Source organism: Anas acuta, chromosome Z (assembly GCF_963932015.1).
Source record: "Anas acuta chromosome Z, bAnaAcu1.1, whole genome shotgun sequence".
NCBI lineage: Eukaryota > Metazoa > Chordata > Aves > Anseriformes > Anatidae > Anas > Anas acuta.
The window spans coordinates 74,799,361-74,826,703 of NC_089017.1; the positions used below are offsets into that span (position 1 = coordinate 74,799,361).

At 36.5% G+C, this 27,343-nt stretch overlaps 1 protein-coding gene across 2 annotated transcripts in view; it reads left to right on the top strand.

The window, feature by feature from the left end:
• The window catches only part of ADGRV1 (adhesion G protein-coupled receptor V1), a 285,031-nt gene that overhangs the window by 124,796 nt on the left and 132,892 nt on the right, over positions 1-27,343 (top strand). For both annotated transcript variants that reach the window (XM_068666972.1, XM_068666973.1), the window contains 4 exons: positions 1,045-1,294; positions 1,471-1,610; positions 2,767-2,927; positions 5,345-5,445. In XM_068666972.1, coding sequence (XP_068523073.1) covers positions 1,045-1,294; positions 1,471-1,610; positions 2,767-2,927; positions 5,345-5,445 — 652 coding nt within the window. The remainder of the gene's footprint in view (positions 1-1,044; positions 1,295-1,470; positions 1,611-2,766; positions 2,928-5,344; positions 5,446-27,343) is intronic.

Here is a 27,343-nt window from a genome sequence, read left to right on the forward strand (position 1 = left end):
ATTGATACAGGGTAGCTGTGGGAGTAAAGTTAGGAGATCTCTGACCTGCTTTTTCATGCTTAGCTCAAAGATTTTCTGGAAAAAGATTAATTAACCTCACTGAGAAAATAATACATAGTTGCATGTTGACAAGCTATGTTCTAAGGCTTAGATGAGATTACGTAAACCAAAAGTTCTACTGGCTTCCTTAATCCTGGGATTCTGTAATTTCTGTGTGTTCAGTTTTGTTCACTTGCACATTATTTTAAATTATTTCAAATTGTTAGTATCATCTGCAAGTGCATAGTACCTTCTGGTCAGGCTCATGGGCAAGGGCAATAGGTGACTGTGCAAACAGATGTCTATCATTTATGGAATGCATGCTTTTAAACAGTGGCTCTCTCCCACTGAGAATCTGTAAATAGCTAATTGAATTAATAAAAAAAAGACATCCCCTCCCTGACCTCCCTTCAGATCAGCATATTTTAGATTTCCACCTCACCTTCTTTTGGAGATGTAACTTTTTTCCCCATTTGCTAAGTTCTAGAGGGTCTGAGGTCCATCTCAGCACAAAGGACAGCAAATGTCATAGATATGAACATTATCCAGAACAGTGTGTCCAGAATTTGCAGGTTCCAATTCTTTATTCCAAGTATTTTTGCATCATCTGCTGAAAGGTGAAACAAGGTCATTAGTTCTGATGCCTCCCCATCTTGTAGATTCAGCCCCATATCAAGTAAATAAAAATGATAACCTAGTTTACCATGGATGAATTTTGGTTGCAGAACGTAGCAGGAAAAATCTAGAGGGAAAATGGAGGATCTAAAATACATAATTATTATACACATGTATACATTATATACATAATTCAGCATCTCTCTCCATTTTTCCTTTTTTTTTTTTTTTATATTTTTCACAGCAACTAAAGCTTTCTATTAAATGTCATAAAACTTAATTTTATGGAGGAATAAAGTAGTAATTACAAGTACATTTTAGAGTCACTGCTTGAAAATTTGAAAAAGCTCAGTTTCATTTATCTTCCTTGTTGCTTTTCCATTTCAACAGAGGTAAAAATATCCTCGACAGCTGCCCGTATATTGCAATAATGGCTCACAACTGGTATCCTCAGCAAATCAATGGACACAGATTTGATGGAAGAGACGGGGATTCCATTCAAGTGCCTGAGCATCTATTAGAGGTCTCTGTTGTATTATCCCCTCCTCAAGAACAGAATTGTGAATCTGTACAGTTCACAGAATACAGCAGTCAGCAGTGGTTTCTCACTGGAGATAAAGAACTTGCCTTAAAGAACAAGGTTTGAAAATCATGCAATTTATTTTTTTTTCCAGAAATCAGCTCAATTTAGATATCACTCAAAGTGTACTAAATACACTTAAAATAGTCTAAACATGTGTGTGTGTTTCTGATTAAAATGAGCACTAACCATTGATTTTTAATATTACGTTTGTATTTACTTTGTGCATATTTCAGGTTTTTTCTATGAGTTTGAAGGGTCAGAGTTCACACCCTCTGAAAGATAACAATGAAGTCATTTATCGGATTTATGCTGCAGGAAGTCGTATTGTTCCACAGAAGTCTCTATGTCTCCTTTGGAATCAAGCTGCAGAAAGGTTATTTTATTTGTCTGTTTAGTGTTCCAGTTTTCACAATGAACCTGTGTATTTGATTAAGACAATATTAATGTAATAACTCTGCTTAGATCAACTGCAAGTATACAATGGTTTCAGGTTCCTATCTTTTTTTCTTAACTTTTCTGGCTTTTGTACTAGCACATAAAACTTCTCATACAACAAAATAGGTAATTATTCTAGCTCAGTATTTTCTGATACTTCTGTCTTCTTTCACCAAAATACCATTTAGGCACCAAAATATCTGCTAGGCAAGGCTGACAGACCAGAAATTCCAGAATTTCAATACTTAATAATGTTTTTCTGCTCTTTGCAGTTGTTTTTTAGATAACACTTCAAATGTGTTCTTACAGAAGCAGGGAATTAAATCTGCATCTCTGGTCTTGTTTCAAGTCTGTGACTCAGAATATTCTTAATTTATAATTATCAACTTTTTTCTTTGGGTCTATGAAAGAAAGACACTGTACAAATGAAAAAAAGAAAACTGTAAAGGGGCAGATCAGGGATTTATCCAGACCAGTATCTTCTCAAAGAGGATAGCTATGGAAGAGTAAGATCAGGACAAGCATGAATGGTGGTTCCTCTCATTCCATACTCCGTTTCTAACTGCTTTCTGCTCCAGTGACTCCATTTATCTCAAAGTTATTATAAAGAAGATGTGTTTTCCACTAGAAATGACTTAGTATGTCACCTGTGTTATCCCAGCTCAGTTCAGCAGTACTAAAAGACAAACAGAACATGAATGGTAGTGTCAAAACAACAAATATCAGTATAAAATTAAGTGCTCTTCACAATGGGGTAAGGTATAGTGCAAGTTAAATGATAAACAATTTGTGAAGTCAGACAAGCCCATATTTGTTGCAGAAGTTTTAAAAATATGGCCACAAAAACTATTTAGCAGAAAAATGAAATGTTCATTATCATTTGTTCATAATTTATTTTAAATCATAAAAGTTAAAGCTATTAACAGTATTTTAATGTTATGTAAATGCACTGTTCTGAAAGATGTCACAATGCATGTTACATACATTAATAGTTCAGAAAACTTGGTATTTCAGAGATACAACACTTTTCAAGCCTGCTTACCGTGTAAATTACACAAATCTAATTACAACTTTGTTAATCTTTTGTTCTGCAGCTGGTTATCTGATAGCGGGTTCTGCAAGGTGGTTGATGACACCTCAGACTACGTAGAGTGCTCTTGTTCTCATATGTCCATTTATGCAGTGTATGCCCAGACAGACAACTTGTCTTCATATAATGAGGCTTTCTTCTCCTCTGGATTCATCTGCATTTCTGGTCAGTTGAAATAAGGTTATTATATTAACAACTAATGTCCAGTAAAAATAATTGATTTTTAGCAGTGACACGTCTGTTTAACTGGTGGAATATTAACTAACTTCATGCTATTGAAGTTGCCAGATGGGCTGTTATTTGTACACTTAGAAATTTTTCCACTGGAAAAAAAATAATACAGGCCAGCAAAGAAGTATGTTTCCTTATGATGTATCGATCCACACAAAAGTGAGATATGTCACTTATTTAGGGAGAAACTTTAAAATCTTAAATCCACCTGTGTCTCTAGCAGCAGTACAGTTATAATCATTTTCAAGTCTTTTGGGCATTAAGTTCCTTAGTGTGAAAGCTTTTTGGCAATTTCAGTTTACAATTTACAGTCTGAAGAAAATGTTTGAGGGAGATAGATGCCATATCACACGCAGAGCTCCCTCTCACTCTGATGCCTAACTGCATTCTCACATCTAGAGACCAGACTGTCCTCACTGACAGCTATGGTATTTGCAGAAGGCACAAAGCCTCAGACAAGAAGATCTAAATTTTAAACCCTGCATGGTTTCTGACGGTTATTGAAATTAAAGCTTTCACACAGCAGTCAGTTCGCTTTTGTTGCAGGCAATTGTGGATGAAAATACTTTCTTCTTTGTTTCTTGATGGACACTGCGCAAGCAGAACCTGAGAGCGATGAGATCACCAAGAAAGCATATGAAAGGGATTCTTTAGTTAGCCCTCAGGCACTTAAATGGGGTTCTAGGACTGCTCCTTGTGGCCTATACAACATCACATCTCCATCATAAAGAAGTAAAAACAGTGTAAGCAGCTATATCACTTATTTATCCTGTCAGCAAACTGCCCTAACAGACTGAAGGCAGTCTGCTTATTTACTCTAAAATGTCAGCTGGGGGGGGTGGAGGTGGGGATGGAGAGAAGCAAAAAAGACAACAAAAGAGATTCACCCCACAACCACACAGATTTTCACCTTCTTAATACAAACAGATGGTTTCATTGAACAGTAATAAGAGAAAATTTGAGGAGATAAAAAAAAAAAATCAAATTTTAAAATAAAGTTATCTTCTAGCCTAGATTGTGTTAGCTAAAAATAAATAAATAAATAAAAAGACAAACTATAATGAACAGGTACAGTTACCACTTTGCATGGAGAAAAATAGTAAATTGTTGAGACAAATATGCCACAGAATGCAAAATACTATAGAAATTGAAGAAAAGACAATAAAAAGGAAGCCAATATGCCATAGAAATTAAAGCTGAGAGAAATACTTTGCTGAATTGAAGGCAATGAAGACCTACAGATCCTTGTTTGGCACTTGTCATTTATTTCAGGCTTGTGCCATGAGCATATATTAAAATTTTTAAACAGTTTATCCTAGTTCAAGGTGTGCCTAACTGCAATGTCTTTCAGCATCTTTGGGTGGCTGAAGGTATTTCTTTATGTGAGTGTATATAATTGAATTTAGTAATTTACCAGTAGCTTTAGATTTTTAGACCTGTATTAGCTATTTCTCTAGCATCGCTACCTTTTAAAAAAAAATCACAGCGAAATCAAACAATTTTTTTTCCAATTTCCTTATTTAGATAGTTATACAATTATCACTAGCTAATAAATGAAAGTCTAGAACTGATTCTTTCTGAAATGATTTATTTCATTCACGTCTTACAAATGCTTATAATTGAGCTATCAACCTGTCTCAAAGAGAATAAAAAATCTGTCTTAAGTATCCAAATCCACCCCCTTCCTGGGGTGTGGAAGTATACAATTAACTCTACATGAGCTTCAGTACTGTTTTTATTATTGGTTCAGGTTACCCAGGGTCCTTCTTCCAAAACCTCCTTACTGTTAAGTAAGAAGCCTTCCCGTTTCAGTTTTATTCATGCTCACAATGAATTAGTGAACAGATAGATACCTTCTCAGATAGATTTCTATGGTGAACACAAACAAGAGACTGGTTTTTAGAAAGGTATAGAGCTAACTCTCCTAAAGCAGTGTACCTATCTGGAGGCATTTATTTATTTTCTTGATTTGTTACTGAAAGCTTTTTCTGATTACATTAATATGATCACTGAATGCTTATATTAATTGTCTATTGATTATTATGACAATTATCCATATGATGCAGAAACTTAAAAACAAACAAAAACTTTGCAAAAGTTTTTTACATTATGCAATTATTTTATCTCCCAGTCCTATGAAAAGCTTAAATAGATGTTAAAAGATGTTAGATGTTCATGAGTGATGCCAGTGTGAAACAAAGTTAATGTGTCCTCATAAGTTTTGTTTCATTTATATATATATATATATATTATAACTATCGGTACATTCAAGAGATCCAACATTGTTGTCCTTATCTGGCATAGCTTATTAGTCTAAACCTTAAATTTTAATTTTTCTTGTTCCCGTGTAGGTTTTGCTTTGGCTATAATCTCCCATCTTTTCTGCACCAGGTGTGCAATGTTTGCAGCTAAACTTCTCACTCACATGATGGTTGCTTGTTTGGGTACTCAGGTAAGAAAAAAGTCTCAATATCTAAATTAAGTACACCTTTATTTTCCTTTCCTCATTTCCATGGCCACGTGCAAACAGACCTTCTTTTCTTTTCCATGGTGTATATATTTTCATAGAATTTGAATACGCGGTACTTATATTTCATCCAATTTTAATATCCTATGTTGTGAATTCAATTGAAATTGCACATTTTTAAAATATATTTAGGTAATACTTATGGTTAATACTTAAGCTTTTGGTGTTGGGGAATATAATTGAGACTAAGAACTTACATTGTTAACAGAATTGTGTATTAGAAAGATTAATATCAGTACTCATAGATTCTGTTGGAAAGATTTACTTTAAGTAGTAGATGATGGAAGCTCTTTTCCACTCTAGTGCTTGTAGTAAGGTATAGTTATGAAAAAACAAAAAAATAACAAAAGAGCATAAATTGTCAAAGAACTTCCCAGTTGTCTCATACTGGTTCAAATAGTAGTTAACTACAACTGTCAGAAAACTGAAGGAACGTGCAGAAGGAGAACGTGTCCATCTGCCCTGTGAAATAGCATAATTCTGTCAGCTTTGGCATATCTAGTGAAATGGAAAGCTATGTATCAAGTATTTTAAAATTACCTTATGGAAAGATTCCTTAGGAAAGAGAATTTATGTACATTTTTAGTATTGCAAACGTGATGTAAATAAAAATTTAAAGATATGCTTAAGGCATGGATGCTGAGAGAATATAGGACAGTGCAATATCCGGGAAATACTCTGTAGATAAACATAGCTTCTCTGTGTTACCTTTAAAAGCTTATCGACTGGCATCTTGCTCAGACAAGCTTTTGTACACTGTTTTTATGTTTTTATGTTACCCCATGAGATAGTTCTTTGCTGTACAATGCTGTACATTTATAATGATCATCAGACAAGTGGACTTAGAACAGAAGGAGATGGAAGGGTCCTAACGGCACTTGTAGAGATCACTGGGTACAAGCAGATGTCTTGCACCTGAGGATATAAAAGTATTTTGACATCTCAGTTTTTAATTTTCAGGACAGGTGGCTCTGGACCCTGTCCAGCAGAATTCTGAGCATCTTCAGTGAGTAGACCCCAGCAGCTCTGTGGGCAGCCTGGCTCAGTGTTTGACTGCTTTGTGAGAATTCCGTTTGTTGGAACTAGTGTCCACGGTGTTGCAACTTGTCTTTTATGCTGCCAGTGTGCATCTGCAAGAAGAGCTTGGCTACTTCATTTCTAGACATTTCTATGAAGTAATTGACAACAGCAATAAGATTTTCACCTCCTACACTCTTAAGATTATAGAACCTCAGGATTTTTTGTACATCATGTGGTATAGACTCCCAGTAGTCTGGTGGATCTCAAATGAACTTGCGCCATGTATCAGTCTTTTTTTCTGTAGTGGATAGACAAAATATATACAGATCTGGTCATCATACAAGTGCTGAATAGAAGGGAAGAATGACTTCCCTTTACCTTTTGCTAATAAAAATCAATCAGCAATACTTGACTGCTTTGCCACAAGGCATACTGCTGATTCACGCCCACCTTGCTGTGCATGGGGACACCAGGTCTTGTTTTGCAGGTCTGCTGCCCTGCATTTTGCCTCTAGCCTATGCTGATACTGAGGGTTATTCTGTCACCAGGTATATGACTTTACATTTGCCTTTGTTGATCATTGTGAAGTTTCTGTCATCCCCTTTTTCCAACCTGTTGTTTTAAATAGCAGCCTTGCAAATAATTTGCAACCCTGATTTTTGGGTTTACCTTAAACATGCAGTGTATCCCTCCATCCCATCATCTGTCTGGATACTATAAGTAGTATTAGCCATACTAGACTCCTGGGAATTGCCACTAGTGGCTAGGCTGCAGCTGGACTTCATACTGCTGATCACAACCCTTTGAACCTCACAGTACAGGCAGTTTTCCACTGTCTGTATAATCCATCTAACAAAAGCATGTTAAAGGCCTTGCTGGGGCAAAGGTAAACAACATTTGTTGAACTTGCCTGAACCATTCGTCTCCTTCTAAAAGGAGACGAATGGGTTAGTTAGGTGTGATTTTGTAAATCTCCCTTTGTAAATCTAGGATGGCTGTTCCCAGCCATCTTTTGTCCTTGCCCCTGATACGGCTTCCAGGAGGATTTAGTCCATGACTTTCTTGGGGACTACATTTGGGCTAATTGTCCTGTAGTTCAGAATTTCCTTTTCCACAAATTTTATGATTCATCTCTATGCCTGTGTCAATCAGAAGGAAGGAGAAATAAAAATAAATGAATGCCTTACCTGTACAAGTACCTTTAAACATGTTACCAAAAGGTCATTGTCATAATTTTCATAATTTGGTATACACCAGGTGAAAAACTGCATGTTGAATGCTCTAAGAAAAAAGAAAAAAGAAAAAAAAAGTCATATGTTAAATAGCATTCTAAAGCTGTTTTTGTTGCACTTGAAGGCATTAATTGATTAACCTGCTTTGATTTTCAGTTTTGACCTATCTATTTCATTAGATATCCTTATCATCCTTAGAGTGACTGCATTCACTAAATAGTCTGAATCTGACACCTGTATTTGCATGGGACTTTATTGTAACTTTGGTCCATAGGTGCTAATCAGTCTGGGAACTAATAATTTATTTGTGAAGATACACTGAATATCCATTCTCCAAATAAAAATAGGAATATCTTTTTTGTTTGTTTGTTTAGTGCTGTGTTCTCATATAGATACATTCAGTAAAATCCAGTAAAATCAGACACATGATTTCCCTGAAATCTATTACTAATTACTAATTGAAATTAGTAATACATTTTTCATTCTATATCTTATCAAGCTGCTAAACTCCTGTTTCTCAGTTCTCAGGATAGTGCTACAGCTGTGTCTCTCTAACACGAACGTCACTCTACGACGCACAAACGTGCCAAAGAATGTACAGTAAAAAACAGATTGAACTATAGGAAATATTTCACTTACCCAGTCTATTTAATCAAAATGTAGTTTTCATGAAAATAAGGTGTCAAATTATCTCCAAAACATGTATGGAAGCAAATAAAGAGGAAGGCATTTTTAAAGCTTGACCTAAGTGGAAACTAAAATAAATAGTTGTTAGGTGTTGAGACATTTTGATTGAGAATTTCTTATGTGAAAATCAGCACTTAATAATTACTAGCTTAAATGTATGTAAAATAGTGCTACTTTGCATTTCTATCTAGTGCATCTGGTAGTGGAGGCTGAGTTTGCAACCAGTAGGCCTCAACACACTCTACAGAAAGAAAGGAACTGCTGTTTCTTTGCAGTTACATTTTTACCAGAAAAACAGAAGATTTTCAAAATAGTTGCATTCTATACATATATGAATAATTAGCTTTCCTCCAATATTTACCTGGATGTTTATGAGGCTTGTATATTTTTGTTTGCTACCACTGCACTTATTGTTATTATCTGTAGATGGCAGTCAAACCTTTTCAGCACGTTACTCAGAAATTTGCTCTTCCAGGGCTATGCCTGCTTTGTGGTTGCTCACTGTAATTCATTACTCATCAGAGGGGGGAAATGTTGGTTCACAAAATCTGACCTTCGTTTCATTCTTCTTCACGGGTCTAGAGCTTCCAGTGCTAATTGAGCATTTGAAAGGCTTTCAAGGAAGGACATTTGTGCGTTTAGTACACCCAGTCTTGATGAATCTCATTGGAAAGACATAAAAGGCTAGATTTTTCTGAAACTTCTTTTTCTTTCCATTATGATATTGACACAAAGAATCACGACTGCTACAACAAATGTTATTTCCTGAATCAGTAATTAATCAGAGTATTTTGTTAATTTGTTTAAATGGTGTATTTTATTACCAAATTTCATGCAGCAATTCCGTAAAAGTCCCAAGGAAAGGAATTACTGGGCTGAGATTTTCAGTTTTGAAGTACATCTATGTGAAGATGTATGCATTTGAAAAAGTATAATGTGAACATAACTCACAACACCTCAAACTAATCAATAAAATTCTCATTTTCATAAAACTAAGAACCTAGATTAGAATCATAACAGGAAATACTCTTTATGGCTCCCATGCTTTTATCTGGGAATTCCCAAGCAGACATATATGAATAAACACTTTGAGTGATTTCTGCATGCTTACTCATCTTGATGCATCTTGTCAGCAAATTTTAATATGTGTATATTTTACAGTACATTCTCCATGTCTGGAATGCACTGAGCATTGCAAGTGACATGAATGTGTGATAAATTTTGTTTTTTGAGTGTGCACTGCTGAGCTGCTCTGTTTATGGGCTGTAGCCATTTGTTTGGAAGATCTGAGCACTCGCAATCTGCTTATAGCGGTAATTGGCAAACAAGTGGCTTGCTGTTCTGGCCAGTAATGCAAAGTTCAAGTCTAATAGTCAAATAGGAAAAAAAAAAAAAACGGCATACGGGGAAACTTGTCACCCTATTTTTGTCAAACAATAGGCATATATTTGCTAATCTAACCAGTCCTCATGCTGCAATATAATTTAGTATAATTATCAAGCTGGCAAGCCAAAATCTTGCTACCATTGTCTTCAACAGAAATGCTAGACGCAGGAGACTTACTGTGTTTAGCTGTCTGAAAGCAGCGTTTTATTCAGCCTGATCAGAAGTGGTCAGCTATACGTGTCAGTTATATGTTTGTAAGAACACATTGTGAAAACAATCCCAGTTTAAAAAATTGTTAACCTTTATTTGAAAATAGTAAATTGTAGCCTTGAGAACTAACACTTGGTGGAATTGTTGTTTTATCATTTGGACCTATTCAGATTCAGACGAAGATTGGAAACACAATTGTGCTAGAACTGAGATAAATGTTAAGGATGTGATGGAATCTCTGAGAGGTGATACAGGAGAAGGATATCAGAGAAGCAAAGGGTTATGCAGAAGCAATGTGTATGAGGGTAAAACTCATGAAGTAAACTTGGAAGTGAGTATAGGAAGAGAACATCTAACAGGATGGTGTATGAAAGCAGGAGGCAGAAGGGTTTATCCCCAAGAACTTGAGGTTTGATCTTCAAGTGGCAAATTCTGTCCTGTAGAGGAGGTATGTTCTGCCACTGTATGAAAGTCGAACTTCTTCGTTAACTGTAAAATGTTGTTAATGCTAAATTGTTGTTAACCTTTACCCTTATCTTCCAAACTAGGGGAATTCTCAGTTTCCCTTTTGCACATCAAAACCCAAAAGAAATTTTCATACATATCCGGATAAGGGTACTTTAAACAGAATTGTCCAGAAAGTGTGTGATAGAGGGATCCTGTTCACCATCCACCACAGGAGCAGCTCATGCCAGTAAATGGTCAAGTACCTGCCTCTGTCTTGACAGTAAAGAGAAGTCTTTACAGCAGTTCAGTCCTCCTTTACAGTAAGTCTGTGCTTTTTAGAGACAGCCAATGGGAAATACTAATTAAAGGGCTGTTCCTAAACAAGCCTGGTCCGGAGTTCATTTCCATATGAAATTCTTGTGGAATAGCAAACAGCACATAGTTGTACCAGTTACTATACAGCTAAAACCCGGTTGCCCAGAGTAAGGAAATCTGCTTTCTAAAACCTACCTGTCTTTGAGGGCTGAAATTCCTGCTCTGATTTCCTGGATGTATTGTGACAACAGTAAACAATGCTAAGTGTGGTGCTGCTAGTCCACAAGGCTAGTGAGAGCACAGAGTAAACATGACTAGACAAAGTGGCCAAGAATTGCTGCCCCCTCTAGAAATTCAGCTTCGTGGTATTATGTTTTATCCCATTAATCTTCAGCATTACAGTAAGGAGATTTATGAGTAGTAGAAAATATTCTTCATTTGTTATTATCCCTAGCATAAAATTAATGACACTATTGTCTAGAACTTTCTTACTGAGAAGGGACTCTATAAGTGTAACTTAAAATACAAAATGGAAAAAGTTTCCACTTCTGTTAGAGAAATATGTTAATTTACTCAATAAAACTGGGCATTCTTTCTTTCTGTATTTTTATTATTCGATGCCATTGATCAGAACCTTACTTAAATGAGTCTTAAGCCATTAATTCCATATGTGAGATGACAGTTATTTCATGATGGCTAGGTTTCTTGAGGATGTTATGCAGTCTCTCTGTCCCTGCACAACTTCTGTTAAGACAATGAGGAATATTCCATTCATCCTAGGATAAGTGAAATTTCTGTAGGTTGGGCAGATTTTACTGCTAAACCTTCTGATGTCAGATTTACTAACAAAAGAAGACAGGCTTTCTGGTAGTCAGTTGTCCTCCCAGGAATGAATAAGTAAATATTTTCAGCATCCTTCTTACATTACTTCCACAGAGGCTGGGCTAAAGCTGAATGAATCCACTTATATTATTTGTTCCATCTGAGAATTATCACCTAAAGCTTTCTTCCCAGTGGTTAAATTAGTAGTTTTTTTTACTGAACTTGTTAATTATTTATTAACTGATTTCAGTCATTCCAGCAAATCAGAGCACAATTTCAAGTTCGTAGAGCTCCTTTCAAAAGCAGTTTCAACTTAGAACTATTTGGGGATTAGTTTGTGTAAAAGAGAAATTCATAGTAGATTAACCTAAACTGAATACTTTTATTGCAGAACAATATGATTTTATGATCAGGAAGGCTCTGAAGGCCAATCTCTGTTGCTAGTTGTGAGTCCTTAATATCCAATTAGGATCAGATAGTCAAAGCTATTCAGGGATCTGTAGTAGAAGAAATGATAATTTATCTCAAGATGTCAATGACTTTCTAAGCTGTTTTGAATGTACATGTATATATATATGCACACATTTTAAATTTGCATATATACGGTGTCTTCGGATGGTAGATAAGGTGTATATGGGGTCCTTTAGAAACTGAGGGCCAAGAAATACTTACCTCAAGCACTGGAGCTCGTGATTGTCAGAATACTTATATAACCCTGAGAAAGGGCTGTTGCTGTAAAACAGTGAGTTGTTCTTTACTCTGATCACCTAAATGTGTGGGAACTGGTTCCCACAGAAACCTTATTGCTGCATCTTTCTCTTTCTTTAAGCAGAGTGAGTAATTTCACCTCTGGAGTTCCTTGTTAGGGAGTCTGCGATTCACACCAGATGTGAAATAGCTGTGGTGCTGAGATGCTTGGTATAAACATGAAACCATCTGCAGATATTTAAAGCTAAAGGACAGGCAAAAGTAAGTGGCAATGCAGGTGCTATAAGAGGGGTCTTTAAGGTCTCAGTCTAGAGAGTGTTGAAATGTAAAAGTAGCTGAAATAGCTTCATGTCATCTTTGGAAGGAAAGAAGGCAAAAAATGCTTTTGGAGTCATGGCCAAGTGATGTGGAACCTGTAAGAAATAAGTCATAGATACTAATACAGTTTAAATTTTGTGTCATATTTTTTCATCAATCAACACATGGTTTTGGCCTGTCACTGATAACTTATCTTTATGGTAGTACCTGTGTATTTGTACGTCTGCTGCTCATAGAGATAATGTTACTTTACCACCCTCGTTCACTGTTCTGGTGTTGAGTCACAATACAGTGTTAATGCACAGGCTGTTAGTATCTTCTTATAAGTTATCTCCTACTGTTTGCCAAAACTCAGATATATGAGCAATACTATAACATATGTTAGAATTCTGCTATATTATCTCACACCTCCTGTCCTCATTGCAAACAGTCAAATGTTCTGTTTATCACTTTAAAGTATAAGAGTATGAGATTTCTATCAGCTAATGCCTTCCAGCTCTTTTTTCATTATACCCTACTTTTTCCCAACATCACAAACAGTTGGGGACCACACACAGAGCGGAATAGACAGCAACATTCCCAAGTAGCCTATTCATCCCTTTTCTCTGTATCTTACCTTGAAGAAGATTATACTGCTGCCTCTCTCTGTTTCATGCTTTTCAGTGTCATTTTCAATTCTTATTGCCATTTTCTGTGTTCTTTCTTCCTCTCCCTTTGTTCTGTAAACTCATGTGCCACTCTGCTATAATGAAACTGTGGATAACTATTACTCTTCCTAATTAGCAAATCTCCCATTGCTCATTTCCCTGCTAAAAGCTTTTCACAGACCTGTCCTGTTGAAGAGAATATCCTCCCTTAGCAGTTACTGTTACCCATAAAATTCTGACCCTAGCAAATCCTGTGCAGTGTCAATTTGAAGTCTGCAAAACTTTCTTCATCTAAACAATTCATCTTTTGAGAGAGAAAACCATTGGCTTTCTTGAGCAATAATTCCTCAATGATTTTGCTTTACAGCAAATTAAAATTATACTAACCAATGACTAGAAGATAACCGGCTTCTACTTTTTCTCCACCGCTGTCACTTCATTTGTTTGCTTATTTCAATGTGTATGCGTATATTTTTAAAGAGTCTTTTTGTTTCTGTTTTTGTTAATTTTATTATGACCTGCTTCTTTGCATCTTCCATGCAGCTAATGTTCCATACATGGTAGATTAATTAATCCAATTTAGTCTTTAAAAGGACTTGTTATTGTTTTAAGTGAAACCAGCATCTGGCTGTGCCAGATTCATATAGCAAGTACAGTTGAAAGTGTACCGGGGTCTAGGTTGCATGTAAAAACTAAGTAAGATTTTCATAAATACCAGTTTACCAATGAGTACACTTAACTGTGATTAAATACAATAGTAGAATTTTTGATGGCTTTATCAGCAGGTAATAGTTATTCATGTGGAATGTTTTTTCCTATTGTGTACAAAATGCAATAAGAAAGATCACCAGTTGAAAATGTCATTGTGTGGATTTGTAAGAATTGTACAGACAGGTCATAACATAAAGATGAGAGACTGTTCGCTTTACCTATGATTTTTTTACTGCCATGTGGGCTAAGTTGGTATTTTGTGTAAATATTAATTGAAATAAAGCCACTAATACAACTGTAGATCTGAGTAGGCTCTGAAGAGTGACTGAGAAATGCATAATGCTTGGAATCATGGTGAATGATTAGTGAAATAATTAATAAGGAGGTTGGGCTGTGTATTAGATGGATGGAGAAGCCAGGAGCATACGAAGTGTATGTTTGTATGCAGAAAAGAAGAAACTGGCCATGTTCAATCATGAAAAAGGGCTTTAAAAACGTGGTGGTTGATGATATGCTCTTTCACTGCAATATCAAGGCAGGTGGCAAATGGTGTGTGTTCACGATGTCAGATGAGGTCAATGGGATCTCTTTACACGTACCACTCTTCAGAGTGGTTGTCTTCCATGTTCCTGAGGTTAAAATCCAGGAAACTCAACTTTGAATATAATTTAGGAAATCTTTTTGAGGTTTAGAATGTTTCAAAGACAAAAACTGAAACCTTGGCAGATGATAATTGTCCTTTTTTAAAAAATGTGTTCCCACAATCAGAACGAAACTGGGGAGAGATCAAGAAGTCACACAATATAAATGTGTTTATGCTTACAAATGCAAGATGCATCAGTCCTCTTCATCTCAAATACACAAATAATTTACCTTTCCACCACCACTTTCATAGGAGTGTGTGACTCAGCACAAAATAACTTCTGGGCAGATAGAGAAATCTTTAGCTGAAAAGTGTAGGTACTGCTGCTTCTAGGTAAATTCATCCTTAAAAAGCAGCTCACCATTGCTGCGACTTGTTACTTCTGAAGTATTTTTTAAATGTTCCAAGTTGTGCTCAAGTATAATATGTTATCTAGATACTCTAGTGTGTTTCAATTAGAGGCAATTATATTAACATTTTCAAAAGGTCTCCACAGGAGATAAAGGTCTAAGCTCTGTAACAAAATCCATCCTCACATTTAATCATGCTCTGTAATTGGTGCCGATCCTTGCAGTCTCTTGCCTTGGAGCAGAGTTTTGGGTAGATGGGTGGTTGTTAATGTGTTTCTAAACCCTCATCCTAGCAGCTGCCAAGTCATTAATACATTGTGATACACACGGCCCTACTCTTGACCTGGGAAAGGTAAAAGTGATGTTCATATATTAATCTTTATTAACCTTTGCGTTCTTCATAAACGTGTAACATGTTTTATGCAGAGTAATACATGGCATTAATACTTTGAATCTCATTACCAGTGTTTAGCTGAGACCAAACATGATAGGGTTAATTATGGGGTTAATTATAAGTCTGAGCTTCCCAGGTTTGTCTTAGAACAACACAGTCTTTCAGTATTACATTTGATAGCAAATACCTGTTGTTAAAATGTGCTATGTTAACTTTAGACTGGCTTATTAAAGCCTTCTGTAAATGGGGTTTCACTGGAAAAGGGGTGGAGTAGAAGCAAATAAGCAAGTTGGGTGGAATGGTGTTCACTGTGTGATTAGCATTAGCTCTTCAGTCACCTTCTTTGTTCTAAAATTCTTCAGTGATAAAGTTCGTCTTTGTCTGTGTGAACTTTTTCCTCTGTATTGTGTTCTTGATTCTGTTTATTTATTAGAGTTTTAAATCAATTTAGTTTTGACACTTCCAGCACTAAGATTGTAAGATTTCTTTGTTCTATGCTAGTATGCTCAGCACTACTAAAATAATACAAGCAAAGGTGAATTTGATCTTAATTGTACTAACAGATTGTTCCTGACATAAGAAGTAAATGTAAGGCTGTGTTAATTTTTTGTTTAGAAACATGAAGGGAAAACGTGTATTTTATCACAAATGAAAACTCCTTTAAATCCAGTGACAGCCGTGAATTGAGCCTGCAGCTGGTGAGCTTGGGAGCAGAAAATATTTGGGATTTCCCACAAAACCCCAGAAGCTCTGCCTTATAGTTTCCTGGAAAATTTTCCTTCAAGTTTACAATAATCTTTTACCAAGTTTACCCTAGTTTAGAGGCCTAGAAAGAATGCATAGTAAAATAATATATAACAGACCTTTCTGAAGGTGACTGTTCACAGTTGCCAGAGTTTCTAACATTCTGCTGAGTATGTGTAACTCATCCACATGCAGAGAGCTGTAGTAAATTTCACAACATTTACTAATACTTCATTTTTTTCAAGCTGTTTTTAGGGGATTCTATTCTTTCCTCCAGCTTTCACAACAGGAAGTGTCCTTACAAAGTTCTGCTGCAGGACAGAGCACTTTCAGCAACTATTTATTTGGAAAGACTGAGGTGCACTTGTGTTAGTAGTGAGCCTGATAAATGTCAGATCTCAGTAGTCTGCTTATCAAAGGAATAAAGAAATGTTTCATTTTTGTGACTTCTGAAATTATTGATGCATCATTACCTCCAAAATGTTTAGATTTTCTGCAGGATCCTGATAACATTTAGCTAAGCATAACGTAGCTGCCCCTTGTTTGAAATGAACTAACTAAGTGACATCATATTACAAAACTAGAAACATTTGTTTACAAGCAAATACAAATTATTGTGAGCTTTTATTTTTCAGCAGTGCATTGCCATCTTAATTAATCCCTAGTTGTATACGGTTGGTTACCTGTAGCTTCATTAGTCTGTGAAGTGCTACACTGTCTGTGATACTTGCAGTGTACTAAGCAGTATTGTCACAATCCATACACGGCAGCGGGTACACATAAGTCACAACAGTGAGTCCAAAGGATTATATTCTGTGACACACAAGGACACAGTGTTTGTTACTGAAGATTTCTATTTATTACAAATCAGCTCAAATCCAGTTGCAAGAATATTATTAATTAGGCAACAATATATACACGTATGTATATGGATAAAAAGCTATTACAGATATTACCAGGAAAAAGGTGTGTGTGTGTGTCTATGATTAAACAAATATAGCACCAGTTAATAGTAGCAGCTAAGTAGAAGTAGTATAAGGGCAATTTTCCATCCATCCATCAGACGACTCCTACTTTGGAGGTCATCACTTGCCATCAGTGATGTCAAAGCAGGGGTGGTAGCTTTACTTAGCTTATTTCTTAGTCCTTCACAGTGTAGTCCTAAAACAACCATAAGATGTTTCAGTGATGCTGTCCTAACATGCACTGAACGATCTTAGATACTAAATAATCCTAGGTAGGTCTGTTTCTTAGGCAATTTGGCACATCAGACAGCTGAGGAAACACCAAACTACGGAAAAGAAAAGCATGATTTTTAAATACAATTGCAGTTCTGGAGAGTAAAAGAAAGGGGTAGAGTTCCTGTAATTTTGTGTTCAATACTTCTAGTACAAAGGAAAAGTTGCTGGGATATTCTCAACTCAGACTCAACATTCTGCTTTCTAATGCTTCTTGCAGCTTTTCAAGACTTTCCTCTGAGCATTGGTATATTAATTTTCATTAAAATAAACAAATTCATGAGGTTAAAAATGGTCTCTTACTTGGCAATTACAAACTAATTTGCTTTAAATAATCTAGCGCATTATGAGCTGTCATTTACTCACAAGTAGAGTGTTTTTTCTTAAGACAGAATGAGATAGATGGGTTGATTGTGGTACACGCCCAAGAATAAATGCTTTGCTAAGTCCCACTGTTGAACATAATTTTTAATATGGCCAATGTTTTTTCAACTAGGATTTGCAAAGCTTTGCATTGTAGCTTCCTGTGACAGACCGTACTGTTCAGAAAAGTCAAGTATCACTGATACAATCAGGAACACATATTAGTCATCTCAGACTGTAAGTGGTCCTCCCCCCCACCCATTTTTTTCCCCTGTCGTACAAAGATATCCACGCACATCATGGGAAGTCTGAAGAAAAATATTTTCATTATAGTTTGTTTTTCACCTCAGTCCAACTGGTATTTTATTGGTCAGTGCAATTATAAAATTGTCCCCTACTTGCTCATTGCAACACAGCAGAATAATAGCAGTTTCTACAATATCAGATGCTATTGTTAAGATATCATCTTAACGTCATCATAATATCATATAATATCCTCATATTGTATAATATCATCATATTAAGATATTAAGATTTCTCAAACTAATTTGGTATTTAAGTTCTGTTTGGATTTATTTTTGTTTGTTCATTTTTAAATTTCCTTAAATGCCCTTTTGGAATTATCATATTGCTAAAAACAATGTAAAATTTAAATCCGATAGTAATATGCTTTATGTAGTGCAATTGGAGACATGCTTATTATTTTCATATTCAAAAAAATCAGTTCCAAGCTTAATCTGACTCTGGTTTGCTAGGTCAGACAGGGTTAAATAATATTTACCCTGGACCGACTGCATTGTTACAGTAGTAGCCTAAGGGTTTTCCCTGTCCTGAAATGTTTGGTCAATAAAATATTTTGAGAATGATCAAACAGAAGATGTGTTTACTAAGGGGAGCAATAAATTTACAGTCCCACTGAACAGATCAGTAAAAAGCAAATGGATTTTGTCCAAAGTCTATTTCATTCTGCAGGGGATGATAAACTTGGATTGGGCCCATGTAAATGTTTTCTGTTCTAGATGATTAGCATATTGGCCCTTTATAACCATTTTGGACTATAAATATTCTAAAAATGTCCAAGGTACATGAAAAAGCCTATCCATTAGTGTTGATAATACAGCTTGTTCCAGATCATATTAGACAGCTTTGTTGAACTGTGTAGAATTTATGCTAAACTCCATGAAGAATTTTGTTGTTGATGTTTCATTGTTTAACACCCTTGTTATCAGGGTAATGCTGGGAGAATGTATTACTTGCAGTTGTCCCTATTTTTATTTTAGCTGCTAAAATATCCCTCCTAACTTTAAGAGGCATGGAATCAAAGGTATGGAATAGGGTAAGGAGTAAGTCCACTTTTAACATGTCATTCTGTTTTCATTTCAATTTTAGCGAGTCTGGAAGTCAGTTAAAAATAAGAAAAAATTCTCTTATCTACTTTACTATTTGAATTATTTTTATGTCCTCTGTTTTCACAGTTGACTGCACCTTCCTCAAGGTGCTGAGGTTTGCTTTGCTTTTGCTTTAGCAGACTTTCTTATGTTGATAGAAGCCATCATTGTAGCCCTTCATGATTCTTAATCCAACTTGGGAATGAGTAGCTTTTCCCCCAGGGAATAATAGGATTGTCAGTAATTTCAGCCTTGTGTTTTCAGTTATTGTTGGTTTTGCATGTCAACCTGATTCCATATTGTGTCTTGTCAGTGGATCACTTTGTCTTTCTGTATTTTTGATGGTATTTGTTCCAAAAAGAAATCTGTCCATAAAAGCTCCTTCTATCATATGATTCTTCAGCCTAATACTACATCTGAAGGTAACATCTGAAGTGATTGAAGGAGAGCTATGAACAAAGAGAGGGTTTGACCCAAAGACAGCTGCTGAGTATTATGGTAGAAATTCAGTGGTCATTAATGTACAAAACAGTTAATTCCTGTATGTTCCATCCCAGAACAGAATCATGGAATAATGAGGATTGGTGGGGGAAACACCTAGCAATCATGTAGTGAAGTACTCAAAGTTCTCAGTGAACGTGAGAGAATATGCACAAAGAACTGTGTAGTTTATATTTCAATTTGATCATATATGTGTATACTTAGAAGTGAGTATTCTCAATATTTTTAGTGTTTCTGGGTGGATATAAGACTCACTTGAAAATCAGAATGGGAGTTGTAGTTTTTTCTTCATATAATTCAGATAGTGCTGAATTATAAATCCAAAGCTTCCCATTAAATTGGATAATAATTTAACACTAGTCTAAATACTAAATAGTCTAAGTAATTCCTACCACAATCTGTTTTTCAAAATGCTGCGTTTAGCAATTACACTTGGAAGTGTGAATTTAGATATATCTGATGGTTAACTATCTCAGACTTTTGTAAGCTTTTTATGGTCAAAGTATTTTCTTTCTCGTTGGTAGAAAACAAATGAAAAATAGTGCACCACGGTACAGGAAAAATACTCATCTTATTAACCTCCCCCCAACAAAAAAAAAAAAAAAAAAAAAAAACCTTCTAAAAGCAAACAAATGAAAAGAAACAATTGTGCATCACACATTGTGTTGAAGTTAGTAATAGGAACAAGAATAACAACAGATGAGACTTTTGAGAAATACAAATGAATATGGGAGAACTGAAGCTTCTGTTGGAATTGGCCACTCTCCTGAACTAAAGGGGAAGTAAACTCCAAACAGTTTTGTGAGAAACTAGAGAAAAAGAAGCAATCCATCCCCCCATCAGTTGGTCATGTTTTATTTACACCTTACTTCAGATTATACATGACTGCCAAAATATACCTGCTACTTGCTGCTGTACAGCCCACCTTTCTGGTCAGATTCTGGGTCAATAGTTACTCACAGGGACCAAAACCAACATTTTCTTTTGCAAATCTTTATTATAAACAACAACCATGGAACAATTAGCATGGTCATTAATTAAAAAATATGAATTGAGAACAAAATCAATTTTCCCATAATTAGGCACAGAATAAACATCATTAAAAATGTACATGTATATCCTCAAAATATTGGACTAACAAAATTATACAGTAATCTGTGTATGGATAGACTTTCTGCACTGTGTTTTCTAGCTATGTTTGTTAGGGAGAGAATTGCATGAGTTTTAAAAGTTTTAACTTTTCAGTGACTGCTCCAAATAACGTAAAGTAAAGGCTATACACAAAAATTAACTTTGAGTGAGCCTAATGTTCCCTTCATGTGGTGAGAATCTTTCTTAGCATCAGAGCAGCTGAATTAGACGGCTGTCTTGAATTGTTCTGTGGTGAGTTCGGTCACTCTCTCTTGTCTATAGGGAGATTACATTTGCCATGTTCAATTTAGCCTTTCTGAGTTTCTTCACTTCTCTTTAGTAGTGTCTTTATCCTGCTAGTATGAAACAAAGCAAAACCTTAACGTTTTTGGGAGTGTTAAAGCATACACATCATTTCTATAACCAGTCACAAAGTTTTCTAATAATAACGGATATATACATGTATATTTAATATATGTGCAGAACAGGGCTGAGAAAAATAAGGTAGCTTCTAAAATTGTATAAAAAGAAAACTGTATGTTGACAGGTATAGTAAGTGGAGCCCCATCAGTGCTTAGGTGGTTACCGAAGTAACTGAAAGTGATTTAAAAGTATTTATGATTCTATTTGTAAGGATCATAATAGTTTTGTATCTAAACTATGACTTTGTTTAACAATTCAGATGGTGAACACTGAAATAAAATTTATTAATTCGTAAGAAACTATGTGGAACAGTATACAGTCTAGGACATTTCAGAAAGTAAATAAATATGTGGCAAAAGAAAAAAAAATTTAGATTGTGCCTTTGGAGTGAGAGTTGCTGTGAAATTCTGTGCAATACAATCTTGCCTGAGTAAATTGGCCAATCTGCAGATGATTCCAAGACAACACAAGCACAATAGTAATTTTATATCCCTACCTGATATAACCACACATGGGCAGTAATGGCGGTTTTTGTTTTTGTTTTTTTCTTTAAGAACAAAAATTAAATGCTTGGGCAGCAGTTACCGGAAAAGTTCTCTAACTCATTATTTCTAGCTTATTTATGTTTAAAAGATAATAGCAACTAAGAATAAGACACTATTCAGTAACTTGTATTGCCGGAAATGATGACAGTGTAAAAGAGATTTTCTTTTTGTAAAGAGGTCCAATTACTCCATTATTAATGATATTATTTAAGTACTCATTAAATGTGACATTATTTAATGGGTCTGTGTTAGTTTAAAACCTTCATTAAAGGATTACTGTGGGGGGTTTTGTAATCTTGTATTTTTCCATCCATCCAGGGTTATGTTTCCCACTGTCCCTATGAACTGGGGAACTTATTTGGACAGTGAATATGGGCTTTCAGGCTCTTAGTGAAAGCAGAGGTTATATAGTTTTCAGGTGATATAAGAAATTGGAAGCAATTTAAGCATCATCAGTTTCCATTGTCCTCTTTGAAATTATTACATGATGATAAGGTGGTGTTTATTTTTCCTAAGGGTCTCAATAGCAAGGGACAATTTCCTGTCTTGATGAGGGTACTTGACATTAAACAGTACTGAGTTTCACAATTGACCAGTGGCAGAAGAAGACAGAATACCAATGTGAGAAACCAGGCAAGCAGGTACTGCTGTGTTGCATAGATGGAAGTGCATTTTTGACACTTTGTAGTTAACAGAAAATAAAGAGTTCAGCTCTGGTGTCACTGCTTTTTATCCCTTTGTGTTGGACAACTGGAATTTTAATATCCTCATACTTGAGAAAGTCTTTCATGTCTAACCCTCTTAGGTGTTGTATTTTCTTTGTAGATGGTAATTATTCTGATTATAACAACAGCTAGGTTGGTAAGGACGATGCTATTGATTTCTTTTTGTCCAAAACATGAAAAAAAATGCCCTTCTTCAATGTATTTTCTGAATTATGACTAGTATGGAATAGTTTTCATCTGACTGAAGTTCTCTGTTTCCAAAGAGAGGGGGTATTAGCCCATTTTTGTCACCTACAGAAAGTGGGAGTGGAGTGGAGGTTCATTTATTTCATCAGGGTTGCTTAGGAGTAAATATCCCAAGACAGAAGAGCATAATCCTGGAATCTTTCAGAACTGGAAAAATCTGAGTACGGTCGTTGACATTGGATCTCATAGTAAGGATGTCTTGAGGATCTTCACTGAGTTAGTATCATTCCTCAGGGATCATCGTGTGAGTGGAAAAAAAAAAGCGTAAGACTCTCCATATATTAAAACTATGTTTAAAACTGATCAGACCAAAACCTGACCTCTCTCTCTATGTATACAACCATAGATAGAAACATATATGTATATTTATATATATAATGGATATAGATATAGGGATATATATATAAAACATATATAGATATATATGTTTTATTGCAGAAAACATACATATTTAAATACATATTTTTTAACTATATCATTTGTAACAGCATTATCACATGTGGGAGCCTTCTGCTTATGCCATTCTAATGCCTTCTTGATTTTTCTTCAATTTTGCTGTGAAATCTCACCTGTTTAGGAGACTGTTTCCTTTATAATTACACAACGCTCACTGTTTTCAAAGCGTTTCAAATGTGTTCCAAGATGGAATTGTATTGAAGAAATGTGCTGCTTCTCCTAAGGTACTATTATATGTGGTATGCTTAATCTTGTTACTTAGGCTCTTGTAGGCCTTGCAGGTTTGTGTGGCCTACACCATTTTCCTCTGGATTACTAGAGTAATTTAAAGTGCAAAGGCCAGAATATTACCTTTACTTTTCTTTGACAAGTTAAAATAAAATTGATTCACAAGCAGAAAGATCAGTAGGTTTCCTTACACAGTATCTACTGAAATTTTCCACATTTGTCTTCTTTCTTAAATCTTGATCAGTTGTTGCTTAACTATGACTCATATCATACTCAAGCTCATAATTTCCTTCCCTCCATTCCATCCTTTTCTTCTTCCACCCTTGCTACACTGAAATTCAATATTTGCTTCATATTTTTCCTTCCTTGTGTCTTCAGCAGTCTCTCTGCCTAAGCCCACTTCACCCATTTATTGATCATTACTATCCATGACCACTGGATCAGCTCAGCTAGCCCTTAGCTGTGTTTGAGTACTGGGTGCTTGCTTTAATTTGATATTCTGCTGTCCTTTCATAAAAGCCTTTCTCCTGCCACCTTCCTGCAACTCATGTTACTCTCCACACTAATCTCAACATAAATTTCTTTGATTTAGTTAAGCTCATTGCCTCCATTATGTCCTCTTTGCCCAACCAGCGGTCCTTGTTAACTCTTCAGATCATGGCTGCCATGGGCACTGTACCCTCCTCGCTCTTTCTTAGTGTGGAAGTCCTTTTTACAAACTGGATTACAAATGGATTCTCTATAGTGGTGAATGTGAGCTAGTCTCCTCCTTTTCCATGAAACATCACAGCAGGACACCAAACCTTTTCGTAGTAAACAGGAATACTCCTTTGAATTGTCCCATTAGTCTGCTGTAATCGTGCAGATGAATACAGTGTGCACAGACCAGGCATGTTTTGAATACCTAATGAACTGTGATGAGGGAAGATTAGGATTGCATGTAGTTTAAACTGAGATTTAATCTGTACTGACTGTGCAGATGCAGTCCGTATCTGTAAAATAGGAGTTTGGTACTTTGAGGAGAACTGAAAACTTATCAGAGTGGGAAATTTGAAATTAAGAAGAGGTAGGATCAGTCATCTGACTCCCTGAATTTCAGTCCACATTTCAATGATTTCTCCTTCCAGAATTTTTTTTCCTGCTGACAGATTTTTTCATGGGAAAACTGGAGGGAGTTAAAGTTTTTAAGAGAAGTGAGAAGAGAGAAGTGATAGTTCTTTGATTAACCAGACATGATTCAGGTCACCTCCTAAATAATATGCAATCATAGACCATCCTCAGTTGGAAGGGACCCACAAGGATCACTGAGTCCAACTCCTGGGTTCACGCAGGACCACCCAAAATCAGACCATGTGTCTGGGAGTGTTGTCCAAACACTTCTTGAACTCCATCAGGCTCAGTGCTGTGACCGCATACCTGGGCAGCCTGCCCCCGTGCCCGACCACCTCTGGGTGCAGAACCTTTCCCTAACCCCCAGCCTGACCCTCCCCTGTCCCAGCTCCATGCTGTCCCCTCAGGTCCTGTTGCTGTCCCCAGAGAGCAGAGCTCAGCGCCTGCCCCTCCGCTCCCCTCGTGAGGGAGCTGCAGGCTGCCATGAGGTCTCCCCTCAGCCTGCTCTGCTCTGGGCTGAGCAAACCAAGGGACCTCAGCTGCTCCTCACATGTGTTGTCCTCCAGACCCTTCATCATCTTCATAGCCCTCGTTTGGACACTCTGAAGTGTTAGGTCTGATGTCCTTTCCATGCAATGCTGTGTACCACCCAAAAAAAAAAACACAACTTGTGAAATATGCCTGCCTCAACAATTCAGCAGTTCTGAACTATTAGATACCATTTCTAGCAAGTCTGGCTAGCTGTCAATTTAATATTCAGGGTGATAGAAAAAAAGTTTGTTTACTTTATTTGATGTTCTTATTTGAAGGTGTTTTCACAGAGCAGAGTTCAGTCTGTGACTGTATAAAAGACTATGGATTTCTTATATATGTTTGACTAGCTCAAATAAGAGAATGGTTCCAATGTGGTGGCTCTGTTTTTTTTTTTTTTTTTTTTTTGTTATTGTTTGTTTGTTTGTTTTCTTCCAATTTCTTTCCTGTTTTCTCTTTTCTTTCTATTCATTCTGATACTTGATGGATGAATTTTCTCACTTCTACTCTCCCAGTCCTCTCTCCCGTCCTGCTGGGGCAGGTGGAGTGGGCAAGTGGCTGTGCAGTCAACTGACCACATACACCTTAAATCTGTGACAGCCTAGGAACAGTTCAGTCCCCCTCCCCTCCCAAATGCAATTTCAAAAATGAAAAGGAGTAACTAAGGAATTGAAAGGTAATGTTGTATGACCTTTAACGAATGTGAACTTTATGCACTGCAGCAAATACAGAGTTTAATTGCTTTTTCATTTATATTAATATATTTTTCATTATTTTCATATAACTGAGAGGTATCATCCTCTGTTTGTAGGGATAGGATCAGGAAAGCTTAAAGCACAGTTGGAGCTGTATTTGTGAAAGAATATGAAGAATAATAAAGGCTTCAACAGGTATATTAGCCAGAAAATGAAGTCTAAAGAGAGTGCAGCCCCTCTGATAGAGCAGATGGGAGAAATGGTGTAACACATGGAGAACACTGTGGTACTCAACAGCTTTTTTTTGTCTCAGTCTTTACTAGCAATCCCTCTTCCCACATCTCTCAATTTCCTGAACCTCAGGGGTGGAAATGGGGGAATGAGGTCCTTCCATCAGAAGAGTAGGTCAGGTTTGAGACCACCTGAGGAACCTGAACACACAAAAGTCCATCAGGCATGAGGCATCCCAGGGTCCTGACGAGACTGGAAGAAATAGTTCCTCAGCCACTCTCCATCATATTCAAAAAGTCACAGCACTCAGGAAGAAGTCTCCAGTGCTGGGGAAAAGACAATATCACACCCATTTAAAAAAGCTTTGTAAGGAGGACCCTGGGAACCACAGACCAGTTGGCCTCACCTCACTATCTGTTAAGATCATGGAAGCAGTCCTCCTGGAATTTATGTCAGAGATTGTGTAAGAAATAGAGGAGATTAGAGACAGCCAGGATGGCTTCACTGGGGCAAATCATGCCCAACTGACTTCTGTGATAGAGTGACAGCATCAGTGGGTGAAGGAAAAACAACCAATGTTTGCTACAGAGACTTCTGTAAGGTCTTTTATACTGGCCACCACAACTTTATTGCCCCTAAATTTGAGAGATATGGATTTGATGGATGGACAATTAGATGGATGCAGGGTTGGCTGGATGGCTGCATCCATAGAGTTGCAGTCAAGGTCTCAATGTCTAGACAATCAGTGATGAGTGGTGTCCCTCAGGGGTCTGTACTGGGAAACCTACTGTTTAATATCTTCAGTAATGACGTAGTAGAATTGAGCACACCCTCCACAGCTTTGTGGATGACATGAGGCTGAGCAGTGTAGTTGATACACTAGAGGGAAGGGATGGCCTCCAGAGGGACCTGGTCAGGCTCTACAAGGTAAAGTCCTAGCTGCTGTGCCTGGGTCATGGCAATCCACAATATAAGTACAGAGCCAGCGATTGAGAGCAACTCTCCGGAGAAGGATTTGGGGAGGAGTAGTAGATGAAAACTTAGCTCTGAGTGGGTAGTGTGCACTTTCAGCCCAGAGAGCAAATTGTATCCTGGGCTGCACGAAAAGAAGCATGACCAGCTGGTCACATTTAAATTGAAAGAAGGTAGAGAATATAAGGAGGAAATTATATTCTATCACGGTGGTAAGACACAGCAACAGGCTGCCCAGAGAAATTTTGGATGCCCCGTCATTGGGAACATTCAAGGTCAGGTTGGATGGACCTTTCAGCAGCCTGATCTTATGAATGACAGCCTTGTTGGTGGAAGGGGTTGGACTGGATGAGCTTTAAAAATATATTACTGGATATACTGCAAATAAATTAAATAAAGAAGTCTA